Source organism: Excalfactoria chinensis, chromosome 1 (genome assembly GCF_039878825.1).
Source record: "Excalfactoria chinensis isolate bCotChi1 chromosome 1, bCotChi1.hap2, whole genome shotgun sequence".
NCBI lineage: Eukaryota > Metazoa > Chordata > Aves > Galliformes > Phasianidae > Excalfactoria > Excalfactoria chinensis.
Window position 1 is genome coordinate 31224175 of NC_092825.1, and position 18432 is coordinate 31242606.

Genomic DNA, 18432 nt, shown 5'->3' on the forward strand with positions numbered 1-18432 from the left:
TTTCAAGGTTCTCAAGACAAAAGCGTCAGACTACAGACAGTGCAAAGTGTGAATCTCGCAGGAGCACCGCGCACGGCCGGTCGGCGGGCACCGTGAAGGGAGACTCGCAGCAACAGGCGCACAGCGAATGGTTATCGTGGCAAGGGCCAACACCTCCGGGAGACGTCAGCGGCAGGGATGGCGTCCTGCAGAGAGCAGCCCAGGACAGCGCTCAGCCTGCGTGGCACCGCCTGACGTTACCCAGGGAGCACCCCCTAAAAGCCAGGCAGCGGCCCAAAGCCAGAGCCCTTCAGCACCGCCTGCCCGTACTACCCGCAACCCAGCTCCATAGCTCGCCCAGCCCAGCAGGCCTGACACAGGCCCTCTCGGCCGGAGGAGGCCGCGCGGCCCTGCAGGCTCCCCGCGGCCGCTCCGCCCGCCCCCGGCCGTGCGGCTGACGCGCGGCGCCCGGCATTGTGGGAGCGGGGGGGCGGCGGCGGCGACCCGGGGAGGGCGGGCGGCGGGGAGGGAGGGAAGGGGCCGCGGCTGACGGGTTCCGGTGTCGGGCGCGGACGTGTCGGCCGGGGCCGCGGAGCCGGAGGCGCTGCCCCTGCCCCGTCGGAACAGCGCCCGGCCCGGCGCCGCCATGTCCGGCACCAGCAGCCCCGAAGCCGTGAAGAAACTGCTGGAAAACATGCAGGGAGACCTGCGGGGCCTGAGCCTGGAGTGCAGGAAAAAATTTCCTCCCGTCAAGGAGGTGAGGAGCGGCCGGGCCGCGGCGCCGCTTCGGAGGGACCTACCTCGGTGCGGGGCCCGGTGGGACCCGGGTGAGGGCGGCGGGGCGAGCGGACTCGGGGAGGCGACGTGTCCCGTACCGCGGAGCGGAGCTGCGGCCGTGGGTCGGCCGGGACGGCCCTGACAGCGCCGAGCCCACATTGCTCCCCGGCGGTGTTGAGGCAGTTAAAGTTTGGCTCCGGCTTGGTGCTGTCTGGTGAGAGCTGTCGGCGCGGTGCTGTCGCCCGCGGAGACTGCGTGAGCGGAGAGAGGCGGCCCCGCTTCGGCACGGCCCCGCCGGGGTACCGCTGCTCTGCGTCCCGCCGCGGGCTGCTCTGTCTTCTGTCGGCGGCTGGTGCTGCGGCTGAACCTCAGCAAGCCTGGCAGACAGAAGTCGAACTTGATTTCTTCTCCCTCTTCAAAAATTCCCTTCATAAACTTGTGTTAGTAGGACTGCGTCTGTACTTTTTCAAATCTTGTTTTGCTCTTAATGCTGCCCGGCAGTTCAGTGGTCTTAATTGCAGAATCCCTTGCCGGAAGGGACCCGCAGGGACCGTCGGCTCCAACGGCTGGCCCCACACAGTGCTACCCAACATTCGAACCCTGTGTCTGGCAGCAGTGTCCAAATGCTCCTCGGCCTCTGGCAGCTCAGGGCTGTGCCTGCTGCGCTGGGAGCGTGGCGTTACTTCAAGTTAGAGGCAAAATGTCTGATTTCCCTGCAGTTAGAGGACATAAGTGTGTGTCTCTGGTGTGTGTTATGTAGTTTAGTTTAACTTTTTCCCCATTTCTGCCTGTGCCTTTTCTTGAATAATGTTTGTTCTACACAACAAGGGAAAAAGTACTGAAGCATTAACTCAGATTAAGCTGCAGAACCAGTGGAGGACCTGGGAAATATGAAGAAGACTGTCAGTTTGGAAGAAAGTAATTATGCGTATACTATGGCATTAGTTCCAATTAAGTGGCAGCATATTTAATGTCATATAAAGCACTGTGCGCTTGAGCAGGTGAACTGAGGTGACTGTGTTTGCTTTGAAAGGCATGAAGAGATCTGTGTTTTAGGGGACGTCAGGGCACTGCTTCCATGCTCTCCTGTGGTACTGTGGGACTCCAGATGGGCTGTTTGGCACCTGAACCAACTTTTAGCTGTGGTCTCGTTCAGCCTGTTCAAGATCCATGACGGGGATGGGCAATGCAGTTCTTAAGTCAGTGTTTCTAACAGTGTTGCATTATGTTTGCCATGCTGAAGGTTTGAATAACCTTTGTATGTGCAATACTTGATTAGTGCTGAGCATGTTTGCCATACTTCCATACAAGTTTGACTTCTGTGTTTCCTTTTATATTTCCACTGTGATTTTGCATAGCTTACTTTGTTACTGATGCACTTTGGATGAAGTTGTTCACAGTTGTTGAGAGTTTGGATAGTTGTGCTTCTGGAACAGCAGTGAAAAGTGTTTCTGGAGCCCAGCTGTGGCCTCAGAGTTTTAGGCTGAGCAGGACGCGTGACACAGCTGCAGGAAGTGATCTTATTTCCTTGCTGCTGGAAGCTTTCCCCCCCCCCGGTTCTGAAGGAAGCAAGTATTTTTCTTTACTCTCAAATAGCAGCTGCTAGACAGGTATTTTAATTACATGCATTTGTTCTAATTGTGATTGGATTTGGCTGGAGCCATCAGAGGAGTGGCATGTTCTTCTGAGTGTCTGGGAGCAGCACCAGCTTTTTGAACATAAGCATTGGATTTTTGAAAGATATTTTTGCTACTTTATAATCTCACCTTATTTTTCACTCTTACAACACTGTTCTCATCACCACCACCGTCTCCATTGTAACTTATGAGCTTACTTTGCAGCTTCTGTGTAACTTTCTGTGTAACTTTATGAAGTTACTGTACTGTGATGGGCCTACTGAGAAGCTCTGCATTTAGCTCATAGTTTTGCTGCTGATGGGATTAGTAGTATAGTTCTCAATTATACTTGTTGCTCAAAAGATTTACTTTGGCAAGTCTTTTTTTGATCAGTACTACACTTAGAAGTGCAATCAGACACATGTTGTCTCTTTGATTTTATAAGGGTTTAATTCTCACTTTGTAATGGTGCTTCTAAGGCTTATGTTTTTAAGAACTAATTCTGTATGTTTGCTAGGTATAGAGAGATCAAAACAGTATTAAATGGTTCTTGGAGCAGGCGGTAGGTAGGGTGGGTGACACAACTGGGGAGCTTCAGCTGATTTTGGGGATGCCAGCAGGAGCTGGTCAGCTGGCTGTGTGGTGCAGTCTGTGGGGTTTGTGATGATTCCATGGCAAACTTTCTTCTCCCCTGTTACCACTTTGTTTATAACTAAGAAATAATAAAATATATTTTTGGAAATAATATATTAATGCTCACATGAGCAGAACTGTTTTCCTCAGTGTCACTGCACTGTAAAATGGGAGCTTCTGAAGCAATCCCTGGGATTAAAACTGTGCTACTGGCAATAGCTGGGGATTTAGTAATGGGCCAACTTTCTTCTTAGGAGTGCAGAAAATACCAATTACTACTTAATCTCAGACCCACATCTGTTTGTTACTGGGTGTTCTCATTTTTTTCATGTTGGATAGGTGTATAAATCCTTCATGGTGCTTCCTCAGATTGGCCCTGACTGCAGGAGTATACTCAGCATGAAGGCTCTACAGTGTTACCAAAAGTGTGATTATGGTGGCTGTGTCTATCATGTGCCAAATTAATATTTCACGTCTACAAGTAATGACACTGCTGAAAAATTGCATTCTTATTTTCACACCATATTTCCATTTCCCAGTTGTGGAAGAAGGCATCAGCCTGAGATGTGATAGAAGCTTTCAGGGCACTTGTAAATTAAACAGTATCCTTGGAGTTTGAAATTACAGAGGATGAAGCAGTCTGTAGTACCAGCATTGGTCGTGCCCGTGTTATCTTGAGTAATCTGACATTTCTGCCAGGCAACAGCAGTGCTTGGCTATTATTCCCTTGTTTTTAATATGCTGGGCTCTAAACTTTGATCCCTGTTAGAGCATTATAACAATTTCTGACTGGGTGAATTGTGTGGCACGCACAGGCCTTTATTTTACTTTAACCTCTGAGTGACTCGGGCTTAGTGTCCAATGCAAGTGTGTGGGAAGCAGGCAGCACTCCCTTTGGCCAAGCTTGTGCTGTCAGCCTTAAGGATTTAGAGGAAATGCTTCCTCTCTGATAGTTAAACAGCAAACCCTTAACTGGATCTTTTTAACTGGATCAAGAGTTCTGTCTTATCACAAAACTGAAAATAGTTTTGTGTGCTAGAAAGGTTACCTTCTGCTTTTATTGCTGGTATTGCTGGATAACACTGCAGTGACATCAGAGCTGGGTAGATGGCTTCACTGGGCAGGAAGTGTTTGAAATATGATGGAAAATATTTTTATTTAGCAGAAATTGCACAACTGAAAGGAGGAACATAAGCATATCCACAAAGCACTGTTCGGTCTGAAGCCCAGACTCGTTTCACTGGTGTTTAACTCTGTGTTGTTCACACAGATGCAACCCAGCCATCTCGGCTTTACAGCCAGGTCTGTAGGCTGGCGTGGGTTGGTTGGTTTGTTTCTAATAGCTGTAAAAGTGAACTGAGCTTGAGAAAACACAGGAAAAAAAGAGATCTCTGAATCAGTTCTGCACAGCTGGAGGCACATGGTGAGAAAAGGGAAGGAGTGGCACTGAATGCAGGTCAGGGTGGGCTTGGCAGAGCTCAGGGCTGCTGTGGGCAGGAGCTGCCTCCTGCTGAGCACTCCTGTGGTGATGCTCGTGGTGGTGGCTGTGTGTTTTAGGGTCTTTGCTGCTGGGGCAAGTTGGAAGTGTAGGTCTGGAAAAGGAATAATATTCAGCTACATAAACCTTACATGGGTGTTCAGAGAAACTGAAGTTGTGTGTTTTGTTTGTTTTTTTAGCTCTGAGTTCTTTGGTGCATTGAAGCGCTCTCTGGGGACTCCTGAAGGGTAGCATTTGATATTTTGACTGTACTGGTTCCCTCCCAGACCTGTGTTTGAATCAGAGCAGAATTTCTTTTGTTTAACTATTTATTGAGTTGTGTATGCCTTTGGCATACTGAAATATTTTTGAAACGGTGTTGTCAATTGATTGCCTCTATCTAGGAGCAATAATAGAATCCAGTTTTGCAAACTTATTTTTCTGCTCTCATAAGTAACTACTTGTAGACAAGCAGCCTTTTTAAATCATTGAAGGAGAAATTAAGTCATCTACGTTTGTGCAGCTTCTGGATAAAACAAATATTTGTTAGAATTGCTTAATTGCAGTGGAAGTGATTTGGGCTAGCTGGGCTTCTCACTTTCTGAGAGGCTGTCTGTGTTCTGTGAATACAGGTGTTGTTCACATGGCTTGTCCTTGTAGTGCAGTCCCATCTGCATGGGGAGCCACATACAGCTCCATTCTCTGTGTTGAATCACTCTGGTTTTAGGGGGAAGTGCTGGTACTGAACATGTCATAGGGCTGATATCAAAGCATTGGTTTAGAAGCCTGACTTCTGGGTAACTGTATGAAACCACGTGTGAGGACAGGCTGCAGAATGTAAATACATGCTAAAAAGATGCAAAACAGTTAATTAGAATTATATAATGGAATCATAGAATGGCCTGGGTTGAAAAGGACCACAGTGATCACTGAGTTTCAAACCCCCTGCTATGCGCAGGGTTGCCAACCACCAGGCCAGGCTACCCAGAGCCACATCCAGCCTGGCCTCGAATGCCTTGAATGCATCCACAACCTCCTTGGGCAACCTGTTCCAGTGCATCACCACCCTCTGTGTGAAAAATGAGCTTTTAACGAGATCTTCACGATTTCTATTGCAACTGTAAGGTACAGTTTAAAAAAAAAAAAAAAAAAAAAAAAAAAAAAAAAAAAAAGCAAAAAGACTAATTTTCAAACATTAAAAATTGGTTTGTTCCATAAAGTTTGTTAAATGCAGTGTAGTACACACCTAAGGTAAGAAAGACAACAGCATACTGAAATGCTGTGTGATTTGGTCACTTGAATCCCTGGGTGTATTCCTAGCACTGACTGTTTCTCTGAGAGCTCTATGTTCATGCTGTTCTTGCAGTGAAAAGACGAGAGCCAAATGGAACTGGCAGAGATCTTTGTATATAGACCATTTCCTATAGGAGTAACAAAATGTGGAGCTTTCTGCTATAATTTTATTAAAATAAGTTAAATTCTGAAACTGTAGTGTATTGGGAACGTAACCTGTGGTGAGCTTCCCAGGTTGATCAGTTATCAGATTTTCTCAGTAATGGTTCAGAAGTGTGTAAAGGCTTTAGTTGTTTCATTTGCTTTAATGGGTATTCACTTACAGTGTTTCAAATGAACCTTCCAAATACTATTTAACTGATCTATAAAATGCTTATTGCCAAAATTGGGCAGCTTGCACTCTATCATGTGTCTCATGTGGGTGACACGTTGTTCTGTGGTATTCTTTGGTTGCCAGTAGCTGAGCTGATCACTTGAAACAGGCAAGCACTGATATTTCCTACTGTTCTTCTGTTATGGGATAGATGAGTAGACGGTGAAGTGGATCGAGAATTGGCTGACTGGCAGAGTGCAGGGGGTTGTCGTTGGCAGTGCGGCGTCCGGCTGGAGGTCTGTGACTAGCGGTGTCCCCCAGGGGTCTGTGCTGGGTCCAGTCTTGTTCAACATCTTCATCAACGACCTTGATGAGGGGATAGTGGCCACCCTCAGCAAGTTTGCTGATGACACGAAGCTGGGAGGATTGGCTGACACGCCTGAAGGCTGTGCAGCCATTCAGAGAGACCTGGACAGACTGGAGAGCTGGGCAGTAAGAAACCGGATGAGGTTTAACAAAAGCAAGTGTAGAGTCTTGCACCTAGGAAGAAATAATTGCATACACCAGTACAGGTTGGGGGAAGACCTGCTGGAGAGGAGCTCTGCTGAGAGGGACCTGGGCGTCCTGGTGGACGACAGGTTGGCCATGAGCCAGCAGTGTGCCCTTGTAGCCAAAAAGGCCAATGGCATACTGGGGTGCATTAAAAAGAGCGTAGCCAGCAGGTCAAGGGAGGTGATCCTCCCCCTCTACTCTGCCCTGGTGAGGCCTCATCTGGAATACTGTGTCCAGTTCTGGGCTCCCCAGTACAAAAAAGACAGGGATCTCTTGGAAAGAGTCCAGCGGAGGGCCACAAAGATGGTGAAGGGCCTGGAGCATCTCCCCTACGAGGAGAGACTTAGGGAACTGGGTCTGTTTAGCCTTGAGAAAAGGAGGCTGAGAGGGGATTTGATCCAGGTTTATAAATACCTGAAGTGTGGGAGCCATAGTGGCGAGGCTGGTCTGTTTTCAGTAGTGCGTGGGGACAGGACTAGAGGAAATGGGCTGAAACTTCAGCATAGGACGTTCCACATGAATGTGCGCAAGAACTTCTTTACAGTGAGGGTGACAGAGCACTGGAACAGGCTGCCCAGGGAGGTGGTGGAGTCTCCTTCTCTGGAGATATTCAAGACCCGCCTGGACGCCTACCTGTGCAACGTGTTGTAGGGAGCCTGCTTTGGCAGGGGGGTTGGACTCGATGATCTCTAGAGGTCCTTTCCAACCCCTATAATTCTCTGATTCTGTGATTCTGTAGTTCCTGAGCTTTACCAGTCGCCACGTCTGTTAGCTTCATGTTTGGAATCTATTAATTTTGCAGTGTTTTTATTCAGTATTGATCTGTGTACAATAATATCTTTTCAAAATGCATTTCTAGAGGAGCGTTGACTATACAAATAGTTCTGTTTGTAAGACTTAATTCTAAACTTCACATCATCATTTCAGTCTCTGATAAGAACTACTGTGTTTTCAAGAATGCCTGACAATATGATTATAGACCTGATTTCTCTGTCATATAACACTTAATAATTGAAGGAATGAAAAAAAAATGAGCAGCATTTTGTGTACTTCAGTCTATCTGTAAACTTCTCATTGTGGGCTTCAGAGCAAGATGAAGGTGCTGAACTTTGGGTATCTCCATTGATCAGTTCATTCTGCAGTCATTCTGGAAATATGACTGATGGAGCACATAGCCAGGGGATTGTTTTAGTCCATTTAGTCCACACCTACTGCACTTGAAATGCATTCATAGAGTCATAGAATCACAAGGTTGGAAAGGACCTACAAAATCATCTAGTCCAACTTGCAAATAGATGTTGACATTGATGTATTTTATCTTGGCTTTCAGCAGCTAGTCCAGATGAACATAGGTCTTCTGTCTGCATGTAGTAGTCTCAGATATGGAGATTCAGGCATTGATACCTGCAGAGAACCCCTGCTAGTGGGTCAGATTAGTGCTCCTTAATTCTTAAAGCCTCTTTTTAAACTGCCTTCAGTGTGATGGGAGTTTAGATACATAAATTTGTGTGTCTCGATCATTCACTGAATCCCTGTCTCCCTTCCATGGCTTCCTGAAAATGATACAGGGAACCTGTAGCAGAAATTCTTGTCGACTCAAGGTCCAGCTTGTGCTCAAACTGCCTCACAACTGGTGAAAAGAAACAACATTCAGCAAAGAGCTGTTACTGTCAGAGGCTTACAGTCTGACTAGGTGACTGCACCTAGTGCTTGTACCAGGCTGTTTGGATCGACAAGCTGAAGGCAGAATTAAAATCTGCAGCTCTGAAGCAGGCTTTTATGTAGATTGATGATGTAATTGTGTGTATGTAAAGTGTGTAATGAAATTTCAAGTGATTCATCATCAGTTGTGTTGTACTTGATGGTTCACTCAGAAGTGTCAGTGCTTGATGCAGGCTATGTCAGGATGTCCATATGCTGTGTATAGATACTTAAGTTTAAATTATATAAATATAGAATACAAAAATACGTCCTGATTCTGTTTTACTGTGCAGAAGAGAAGTATAACTTGAAAACTTGTCGCTAACCAGCTGTGTTTGTTCTGTATCAAGTCTTGATGGTTGTGTCCTGCCAGTACCATTGCTTTTCAGTACGGGATTGCCGAATGCTATTCATTCTGATTTGCTCTATTGATTTGTATGTGATGGTTTTCCAGCTGAGTTGTAGTGTTCTGATTGTCAAATGAAAACTCTTGATATGAAATGTTTGCACTGCATTATCTTAACCTCTACATTTGTGTCAAGTGAGGTACCTCCGGAGGTATCAGCTCGAAAGCAATTAACTGGCACCTCTGGTGGCATTATTGATCGTTAACCTTCAGGATTCTGAACTGTCAGCTTGCAGTATTTGCAGCCCATTTCAGAAGGTTTATGGACCAGAGGAGTAATGACTCCAGTCATGTGAAATAGCACTTCTAACATCAGAGAAAATACTGCAGCTGGAAATGATCTTTTTGTTGTTGTCTTCTTAACATATTAAAAAATAAAATCTGCAGTAGCATATCTTGAATTGGTCCAAAAAATCTGAGGTAGGTTCAGCTAGTGCTACTGTTTTTCCTCAGTATTGGAGCTCCTGTAATTGGGAATGGCACCGTCCTTGAGTACAGACAAGTCCAGCAAGAATTTGATATCTTCAACTATAGTCCCTCTTCTTGGGGTTAGAAATGTGAACTAATTATTTCCTGTATTAGTAGATAATGGTACAGATTAAAAGCAGATGAGTTTTGTTTGCATCTCAGGTGAACTGTGAACAGGAAAACTGTTTTGTATTGAATAGATGTTGACCATCTGTTTGTAATTTCTTGTCTTTAAATGCTAAATAAAAGTAAAATGAACTTTAGAAGTGGGAAGTATAATATTTCTTTTATTATTATTTTTTAAAATAGGTCTGTTTGGCAGTTCACATAAATCACCAATTCCAAACATAAAGCCGAAAAAATGTAGCTGCTGCTGCTTTTGGATGGAAGGTTTTATGATAGTGGAAGTGGTTTACTGATATTAAATATTCAGTTTCTTGGAAAACTAATGCTATTATAGTGTGATTGCTGAGATAGTGTGGCAGAAAAATTAGTTTGAGAAACCTATGTAGGAGTTATTTTTAGAAGTGGCTTGAAAGAAAGTTATTGCTTTCAGTTTTCCCTGCTTTCTTTGTACATAACTCTGGGATGGCACATACATATGAGCAGTGATTGCCTCCAGGTTCACCTTCTCCGCGGCCTCCCATCAGATAGCTGTAGGCATTAACAAGCTCTCCTCTTAGCCTAGTGAACAAGTGCAGCTTTCACATCATCTCGACCCCTTTTCATCACCCCTCCTAATGGTATTGGTAGACCTCTGGCTTTGTTCCATCACATCAGTGTCTGCTTTGCTCTAGTGAGCCTGAAGCTACTCTTGTGAGAATGTTGCTGGAGTACAGTGTGCAAAAGACTTAAGACTCCCTTCCCTTGGCTTGCTGGTTACACTTGTACTAGTACAGCCCAGCCCACTGTTGGCCACCTTTGGTAAGCCCTCACTCTGACTTGCATTCCTTTTTGTTGTGCATCAGTCCCCTGCATCAGAGCTGCTTTCTGGTCAGTCTGCCCCTGGCTTCTGCTGATGTATGGGGCTCCATTATCACAAGTGCAGGAATTTGTGTTGTACCTCATGAGCTTCTTACCAGCTTGTTTGGGTTCCTCTGAATAAAAACCCAGCTGTGTATCGGGCAGTACCTCAAATTTGGTATCTATCTGTAGGCTTTACGATATAACCTGTGCTGCTAGTAAAGATGTTAAATGCAGTTAGCCCCACTGCCCATCCCTGAAGAGAAACATTAGTAACTTGTCACCAGCTGGACTTCACGCTACCTGTAATTATTCTTTGAGCTGACAATCTAGCCAATCATCAACTCACCTTATTGTCTGCTGATCCACACCTCACTGATTTGACTGTAAGGGGCCTTAGACTATACTACAGAGGATGGTATCAGAGGCTTTGCTATAGTCAAGGTGTACAGCATGTGCTGCTTTCCTATTACCTGGCCATGAGCTCACTGTAGAAGGCAGTGGTAAGGCTTGTGCTGAACATGTGTTGGTTGTTCCTGGTCAGTTTCTTGTCCTGCCTGTGCCTAGAAATGGCTTGCTGGGGGACTTGGCCCATAACCTCCTAGCAGCTGGTGTGGAAGCCTGAGTGTTAGTCCTTTGTTTCCTTTGAGATGTGCCTGGTGCTTACCTCTTTTTAGTCCACTAATAGCCTTCCTCCATTGCCTTGAACCTGATCAGTGGTGGTTTGTAGGCTTGTATCTGGTTGGCTTAAGTACTGAGCTCACATACTCTGAATCTACTTCTGCAGGTAGTAATGCATTTCCAGAGGCTCTGCTGGTTACTTTGTTCCAAAGCAGGAGAATGTGAGCAAGCTCTAATCCAAGTACATTAAATCACTGAATACAATAATTTCCTGTGAGTACACAGTGCTGTCAGATCAGAACTAGCATTTCACCAGTTTAAATCACAGATAGAATGAATATATATAAAAGAGAAGGGTCTGAGTAGGGATTGTACTCCCGAGGAGAAGGATAAAAATACAGAAGGAAAGTACAGTGCTTTTTTGCACAGATGTGGTACACTTGAGTGCTTTCATGATGCTGATTTACTGTGTGAGTTTTTGTGGGTGTGCCTTTTCCAAATAATAGTTTTGCAGTGCAGTAATTGTTCAGAATGTACTTTTGCAAAGCAAGCCACAATAACATTGAACTGAGACAGTACTTTAGGCAGGAGAATCTCTTAGCTAATCTATTGGATGTAGGGTTAGTGTTTCAGGGGGAGAAGCAAATAGTTACAGACAGTAAAAATTACTCTTTTTTTTCCTTACAATAGATGTGAAAGTGACCATAAATGATATATGTTACTCTCATCCAATCACAGTAAAAGGGTTGCAAACAATACAATGTAAGTACCAGCACAGGCCAGCATTCCCGAAAGTACTGAAGGCTTTTGTTTTCAGAAAAGGGTAGTCAAAAACTTGCAGAGAAAGGGCAGCAAACCTCCCATCAGGTTTGATATCTCTGGAAATAGCAGTTTGCACATAATTGAAACACAAAGTCATTCAGTGTTAATGGTGGAAATGCTTTATTTTTTGTAACGATACTGTCCAATTGTAAGCTCATATAAAAATATATTTGAAGTGGAATCAATCCGTAGTTGAAATGAGTACCTGCTTGGTTGTTACGTTAATCATCTTTATGGAGGTGTGTCGTTTTTGGTTTAGAAGAAGAAAGAAAAATTAAATAAGAAAAGAAGAAATGCTGGCTTGTAACGGTGAGACACCAGTTATTTTGAGGATGGACAAGTTCATCCTTTTTAAAACCTTAAAAAAGCTCTTCTGAAACATTTAAAGAATTGCTGAAACAGTGAAGTGTTTGTTTCACTTTCTGAAAGGGGCTGCTGATAAAAGAGGGGTTCAGGGTTATAATTGGGTGTCTTATTTTCCTCAGGAGGAGCTGTTAAATGTGCTGCTTATCAGTGAAAGAAGGGTAGCGCGTTCACAGTGACACCTGGGGAAGAGCACAGGGATCACTGTGAAGCAGCTGACTGCTGTCAGCTCTCAAGCCAGCTGCCTGCTGGCACCCAGTCTGTACACACACATTGCCACATTGCAGCTGGGCTTCTATGATGTCTTTGCTTGTGAGAAGTAAGACACTATTCCAGATAAATTCAGGGTTATGTATTCAAGTGTACTGTGTGCCATTATTCCTAATGGCCATTGTTTGCTTGGACTACCAGGTAACACTAACATTGTGACATTGGCTATACTGGCATCTTGAAAGATGCAGAACTCTTAGAATGAGTCCACAGGGGGGCCGCTAAGATGATCAGAGGGTTGGAGCACCTCTGCTATGAGGAAAGGTTGAGGGAACTGGGCTTGTTTAGTTAGGAGAAGAGAAGGCTCCAAGGAGACCTCATTGTGGCCTTTCAGTGCTTGAAGGGAGCTTATAAACAGTAGGGAAATGGCTGTTTATGAGGGTGGATAGTGATAGGACAAGGGGGAATGGTTTTAAACTGAGACAGAGGGAGATTTAGGTTAGATGTTAGAGGGAAGTTTTTCACACAGAGGGTGGTGATGCACTGGAACAGGTTGCCCAAGGAGGCTGTGGATGCCCCAATCCTGGAGGTATTCAAGGCCAGGATGGATGTGGCTCTGGGCAGCCTGGTCTGGTGATTGGTGACCCTGCACACAGCAGGGGTGTTGAAAGGCGTTGGCCAATGTGGTCCTTTTCAACCCAGGCCATTCTTTGATTCTGTGATACTTTGATATCGGAGACTGATCTACTTCAATTAGGTCTGAAAACTTGCACAGAGTCCCTAATGATTTGCAAAACTGCCACACATCAGGTCAGCTGTCACTGGGCTGCGGGTACTGGTGGCTTCCCATTTCATCATCCTCAAGGGCAGCCAGTAGAATTGCATATTTAACAGTTCCAATATTAACTAGTATTTATGAGTTATAGATCTTTGTAGTCTGTGTATTTTATGTGGAGAAATGGCAAATTGGGAATGGAATGTTACGTGGTTGTTGACCTTCCTGAAGGTATGTTAGCCCTTGCTTGGTGTTAGCAGGGTGCGAAGCAGAAGTTGGTTGTCTGTCACCTGGCTGGTGCCTTTGGTTTGAATAGAGGGCTGGAGGGGAAGTGTTTGGGATCTGAGGAACACCTAAAGCTGGGTTTAAAGTCCCTGCAGATTCCCACTGCCTGGCCTGTCTTGTGCAGAGAACCTCAGTGTGAGTTGGCTTCAAGGTGAGGTTCTGCCTGAGCAACGAACATGTGGCAAGTTGTAGGGAAGCAAAGTGATGGTGGGGTGAGTGCTCGAGCCCAGAGGGTCCTTCTGGATTTTGCTGTGAGATTATAGACTGTTTGAAGAGAAGCAAATTGGAGTATCCAGATGAAATTGATTTGAATATACGCTGTAACTGAGAGCCCATTTCTGTTTTTCATCAGTGTTTCTCTTGCCAAAACTGAATGCTACAGTTACTGCAGCAGAAACATGAAACAAAACACAATAGCGACAAGGTGTGCTTGAGGCACTTTATTTCAGTTCATTTCACAGATGTTAGAGTAGTAGAATAGAAAATGTAATTGAGTGAAGGTTTCAGGTACACTTGAGCTTTGTTATGGTACAGGAATTCTATATATTTGCTTCTTTGAGACTACAGTTAGTTGTGATGCTAATGGAAACTTGTATAATGCTGCTTTTACAATTGGTGACCGCTTAAAACAGGTGCATTATATTTATATGAAAGTAAATTACTGTATTTATACCTGGCCATACGCTTGGTCAGCGTTGTAATATTCTTTATTAAAATATCCCTTTCTAATGGGGCAGTGACCTCTAGAGTGCTGTAGTAATGTTCACATTGGTGTAAATTTGCGAGTTTAATATTTATGATTACTATTTGCCAATCTAAACTAAGCCTATCCAAGTTTACTTTTATACTGATGTCTGTAGAGTAGCCAGGTAACTGTTTGTATCCTCATTTTTTCTATTGTCTGCTTTTTCAATTGAAGTCCTTTTTTGTGAATAAGTGATTGAGGATAAAGGACACTGAGGTGCTGGAGCAGGTCCAAAGAAGGGCAGCAAGGCTTGTGAAGGGCTTGGACAATATGCCCTATGAGGAGAGACTGAAGGAACTGGGGCTGTTTAGTCTGGGGAAAAGGAGGCTGAGGGGAAACTTTATTGCTCTCTTCCAATATCTGAAAGGTCTTACAGTGAGAGTGGGGTTGGTCTCTTCTCACTGGTGACAGGTGACAGGACAAGGGGAAATGGCCTCAAGTTGCGCCAGGAGAGGTTTAGTTTGGATATCAGGAAAAACTTTACAGAAAGGGTTAGTTAAGCACTGGAATAGGCTCCCCAGGGAGGTGGTTGAGTCACCATCCCTGGATGTGTTTAAAAGCTGTTTGGATGTGGTACTCAGGGATGTGATTTAGCAGAGGGTTGTTAGTTAGGGTAGTATGGTTGGGTTGTGGTTGGACTCAGTGATCTTTAAGGACTTTTCCAACTTGAACAATTCTATGATCCTATGTTTTATGTTTATAGGGGAATATGGTGTTTTGTTGTTACTGTTTTCTTTAATAGTTAATTTTTAATTGTAACCAATTTGATTTGTAATTTTAGTAGAAGTTGGAGAACAAACTATAGTGTGGATAATTACAGAGATTCCCACGTCTTGTGAAGAAGAACTTCTGTGTTCAGAGTGGTAGAACAGTCAAAGCTTTAGTAGCTGTTGGTTTGTCTTATATCACTTTAAAAAGAATCTGTGCTATTTTATGTAAAGATAGCAGACAACTAAAAGGGAGACATCATGTTGTAAATACTGTTTTTCTTTGTGCAAACTGTGAAGCATGTAGGAATGTCATGCATGTGGGCATTATTATTTCTTTGATTCAGAGGGAGTTTGTCACTACTGGCGAGTAAGAAAGTAATTGCCTGTTGATGTGATGAGGCTTAGTTTGAAGGTAATTGAAGTTGGACTGTGACAAATCCTTCGTATTAATGAATAGGTACAATTTGTTGTGACAAGACCCCTCCTCATTGGCTGAGGACTTATAACTGAAGTGGAACAAGGGTCGATTGAACATGTTGCACCATCTTAAGTTTTAAGTTAATGTAATTAAAATAAATGAAACTGCATTTGGCACTGCTCAGTTCAGTTATACAGAACATATATTTGCATGTTTCCCTGAGCTCATTTGACCCTGCTGTATGTTAGTTTAGGCAATGTTGATGTTACTCTATAAATATTTTTCATGTGCAAACACTGTTCAGCAAGGCTGGTGTAATTCCCCAGCATTTCGCAGGTGTATTCAAATGATGGTGAGGCTGCGTGGAATCTTCCTATGCATACGTTGGGAAACAAACAAAAAGCATGGAAATTTTAAGTTTCATTTTTTGAAATTGAGCTATTTTGAGAAACAACCTTCATCAAATATTAAATTCAAAATCAAATAGTTTAATTATGCAGTCATCTTTGTCTTGTCTTTCTGGGAAATCTTGTTGGAATAGGGTTCAGATGGAGGGGAAATGGTTCTCTTTGTCAGAGCTACGTGCTGTCACTTCTATGTTGCTGCCAGCACAGACTGGCTGCTTGTCTGGTTGGTGCCATACAGTGACAGCACAGTTCTCTGAGCAGGAATGTTAAATCCAAGGAGATGTGGGAAGGCTTAGTGGGTAAAGTACATAGAAATGTGGAACAGAATTAAAAGGGGCACGTATACTTCCAAACTCAGCAGAAAAGGAACATGTTTTTTGTTGCTTGGGAGAAACTGTGAAGTTTATTTTGTTGTACAGTGTTTTATGGAGATTTCTTTAATTGTATCCGGAGGTTTGTGAGATATTAATAAGTTTAAAAACTGGAAAGGAGCCATTTGCAGCGTATTTTGCATTTATTTTTTTTACACAGAACTTGCCAGTAATTTTAGTTTTGAAAGATAAAGTGTCTATATGAAATGTTCAGTTTGACTTCACTGCATTAGAAAACACAACTGGTGATTTATGCCGGATGATTATGTGAGAGTTGGGCCCTTGTAGTGATTCATGGTATCCCTGCTCAATTGCTGGCCCCTGAGCATCTCTCGGGCTGCTGGCATGGGAGCGATGGGTGGCAAGGTGCACGCCTGTGCTGCTCATGGGGATCAGGGGACATTGATGTCAGCAGGGTGGCATGTTGGGGAATGCTGTGGGTACTGCTGGGAACGGAAGGCTTTTAGAGCTTGCATGCAGTTAATTTGTACAGGAAATCCAGAATACAAATGGCATGAGAAATTAGATTTTGTTCCAAAAATATTAGTAGAAGTGTTAGCTTGCAAACTGAAAATGCTACTGCCTGACTTGAGGAACGGTGATAGAACTGAAGTGCTGTGTACCACATCAGTTATTAACTGGATTTAATTGCTCAAGTGTTATGTGTTAAACATTGATACTGTTACTAATATTCAGTTCCTTCAGCATTTCAACCTGATGAATGTGACGAGTTATCATATACCACGTGAGTTGTTTCACAGGTAGAGGATGTACACAAACTGCTTGCCAGTTTTTTTTGCTTGCTAGTGATGTTTCCTTGCGTTCATAAGACTGAAAAATTATACAATGTAAACTAAACTGCCTTCTGAAAATCAGAACTATCAAATATACCCCTTTCTGTTAACTCTGCTTACTGAAAATGCTGCAATTTCCTTTTCTCCAAGACTGTACAATTTTATTTATCTTAGATATGTTTATTTCTTTGCAGATATTGATGTATGCAACAGCATCTAAACTACTTATTTTCCTTCTACAGGCTGCTGAATCAGGAATAATAAAAGTGAAAACAATAGCTGCACGGAACACTGATATTTTGGCAGGTAATTATTTGCAGTGCACTGGGAAAAACAAGCTTGTGTTGTTGATCAAAATGTTAAATATACGTCTTGGATATGTGCAATAATCCTAAATGCCTTTTAGTGCGTGCAGTATCAGTGATACTGTATTTGTAGGTACCTAGCAAAAAAATCCAGGAATACTGAGAAATTCTACTTCTGTATCATGCTCATGCTAAATTAATGCTGCCTGAGCAAGGTCTCCATTTTCAGTGACTGTTCTAAGAAGTAATCATCCACTTAGAAAAATATGGAATGATTGAGCTTTACATTCACCATGTCTTATTCACTGCCACAGCTGTTGTTGAGTGCTCTGTGTGGAGTTCTGCGGATCCTCATCTGTGTGTTTACTGTGAGAGTGTAGCCTTTGGAGACTTGTACCTGGCAGGCAAAAATCCATCTTATTGAAAGACAAGGTCATTCAATTTAAGATGTACCATTGCCTTGAGGGACAGGAGATATTTTGTGAGTTGCAGCTTTGTAAGTGCTTAAAGCAGTTATCTCTGACTTTCCTCAGCTGTATTAAATAGCATGTAAATTGATGGCTTCTAAGCAATTGCTGGTAAAATCTTTGGCCAGATTTGAATGTGCCTGTGTTAATGCTTGAGTGTCTGCCCCAGCTGTAGTCAAACTTCTTTACAGTGCTCAATTATTTGAAAGGTCCAAATGAAGTAGATGCAAAATTACGTCTTATTTTGAGGTATGCAAATCAGATGTTGTTAAGGAGGCACTTTCTAGAAGTATTTGAAATAGCAGTCCCATCCCTCAGTATTTCACTTTAATGCCTCTTTTTTATTTGTTTATTTTCTTTGTTTTTACTGCTGTCATGAATGCTGACATAAGTGGAAAAACTATGCCAGGTAATGTCAGCTATGCGTCAAAACACACAAATGAACAAGAAAAACCTTCAGTTGGCCATTTGGGAAGCTAGCAACATTCTTTGACTTGTTACTGTATAAAGATCTTTACACTTTAGAAAACTGTTTTTAATCTCCATTTCAAAGTGAGAAGATGTGAAGAATCATTAGTTTAAGGCACGGATGGGCAGTCCTTTACCTTTCTGAGGGAACACCTTCTGATTGTTGGTTGTGTTTTTCTTATTAGTTTCCATTTGTAAGGCTTATACAAGAATGTAGCTAGAATTTGTTTCGTTCATCAAAACAAAACTGCACAGGCTTGTTTCTATGAGGTTTGAAAAAACAGAAAGCCCTCCAAGTTATTCTGATTAGTTAAATTTGATAACAGGGTAATGACTTTTTTTTCCCATTGAGAAATTGAGGAACAAAGGGTAACTTACATTGTGTCCGCACATTATCCTACTAATTTAAATGCAATACCTTTAAACAGTCCCAACTCTTTACGGACTCCTGTATTTTTTTATTATTATTATTATTTTTATTTTTTGAAGAAGC

At 43.2% G+C, this 18432-nt stretch overlaps 1 protein-coding gene across 3 annotated transcripts in view; it reads left to right on the forward strand.

Moving 5' to 3' along the window:
• The first annotated feature begins 516 nt into the window (after positions 1-516).
• MON2 (MON2 homolog, regulator of endosome-to-Golgi trafficking) overlaps positions 517-18432 on the forward strand; it is a 73374-nt gene continuing 55458 nt past the window's right edge. For 2 of the 3 annotated variants that reach the window (XM_072361521.1, XM_072361522.1), the window contains exons 1-2: positions 517-736; positions 16942-17005. In XM_072361521.1, the coding sequence (XP_072217622.1) occupies positions 626-736; positions 16942-17005 (175 nt within the window). In that variant the 5' untranslated portion in view covers positions 517-625. Of the gene's footprint in view, positions 737-16941; positions 17006-17863; positions 17881-18432 lie in introns of all 3 variants that reach the window. The other variant, XM_072361523.1, reaches the window with a different exon arrangement.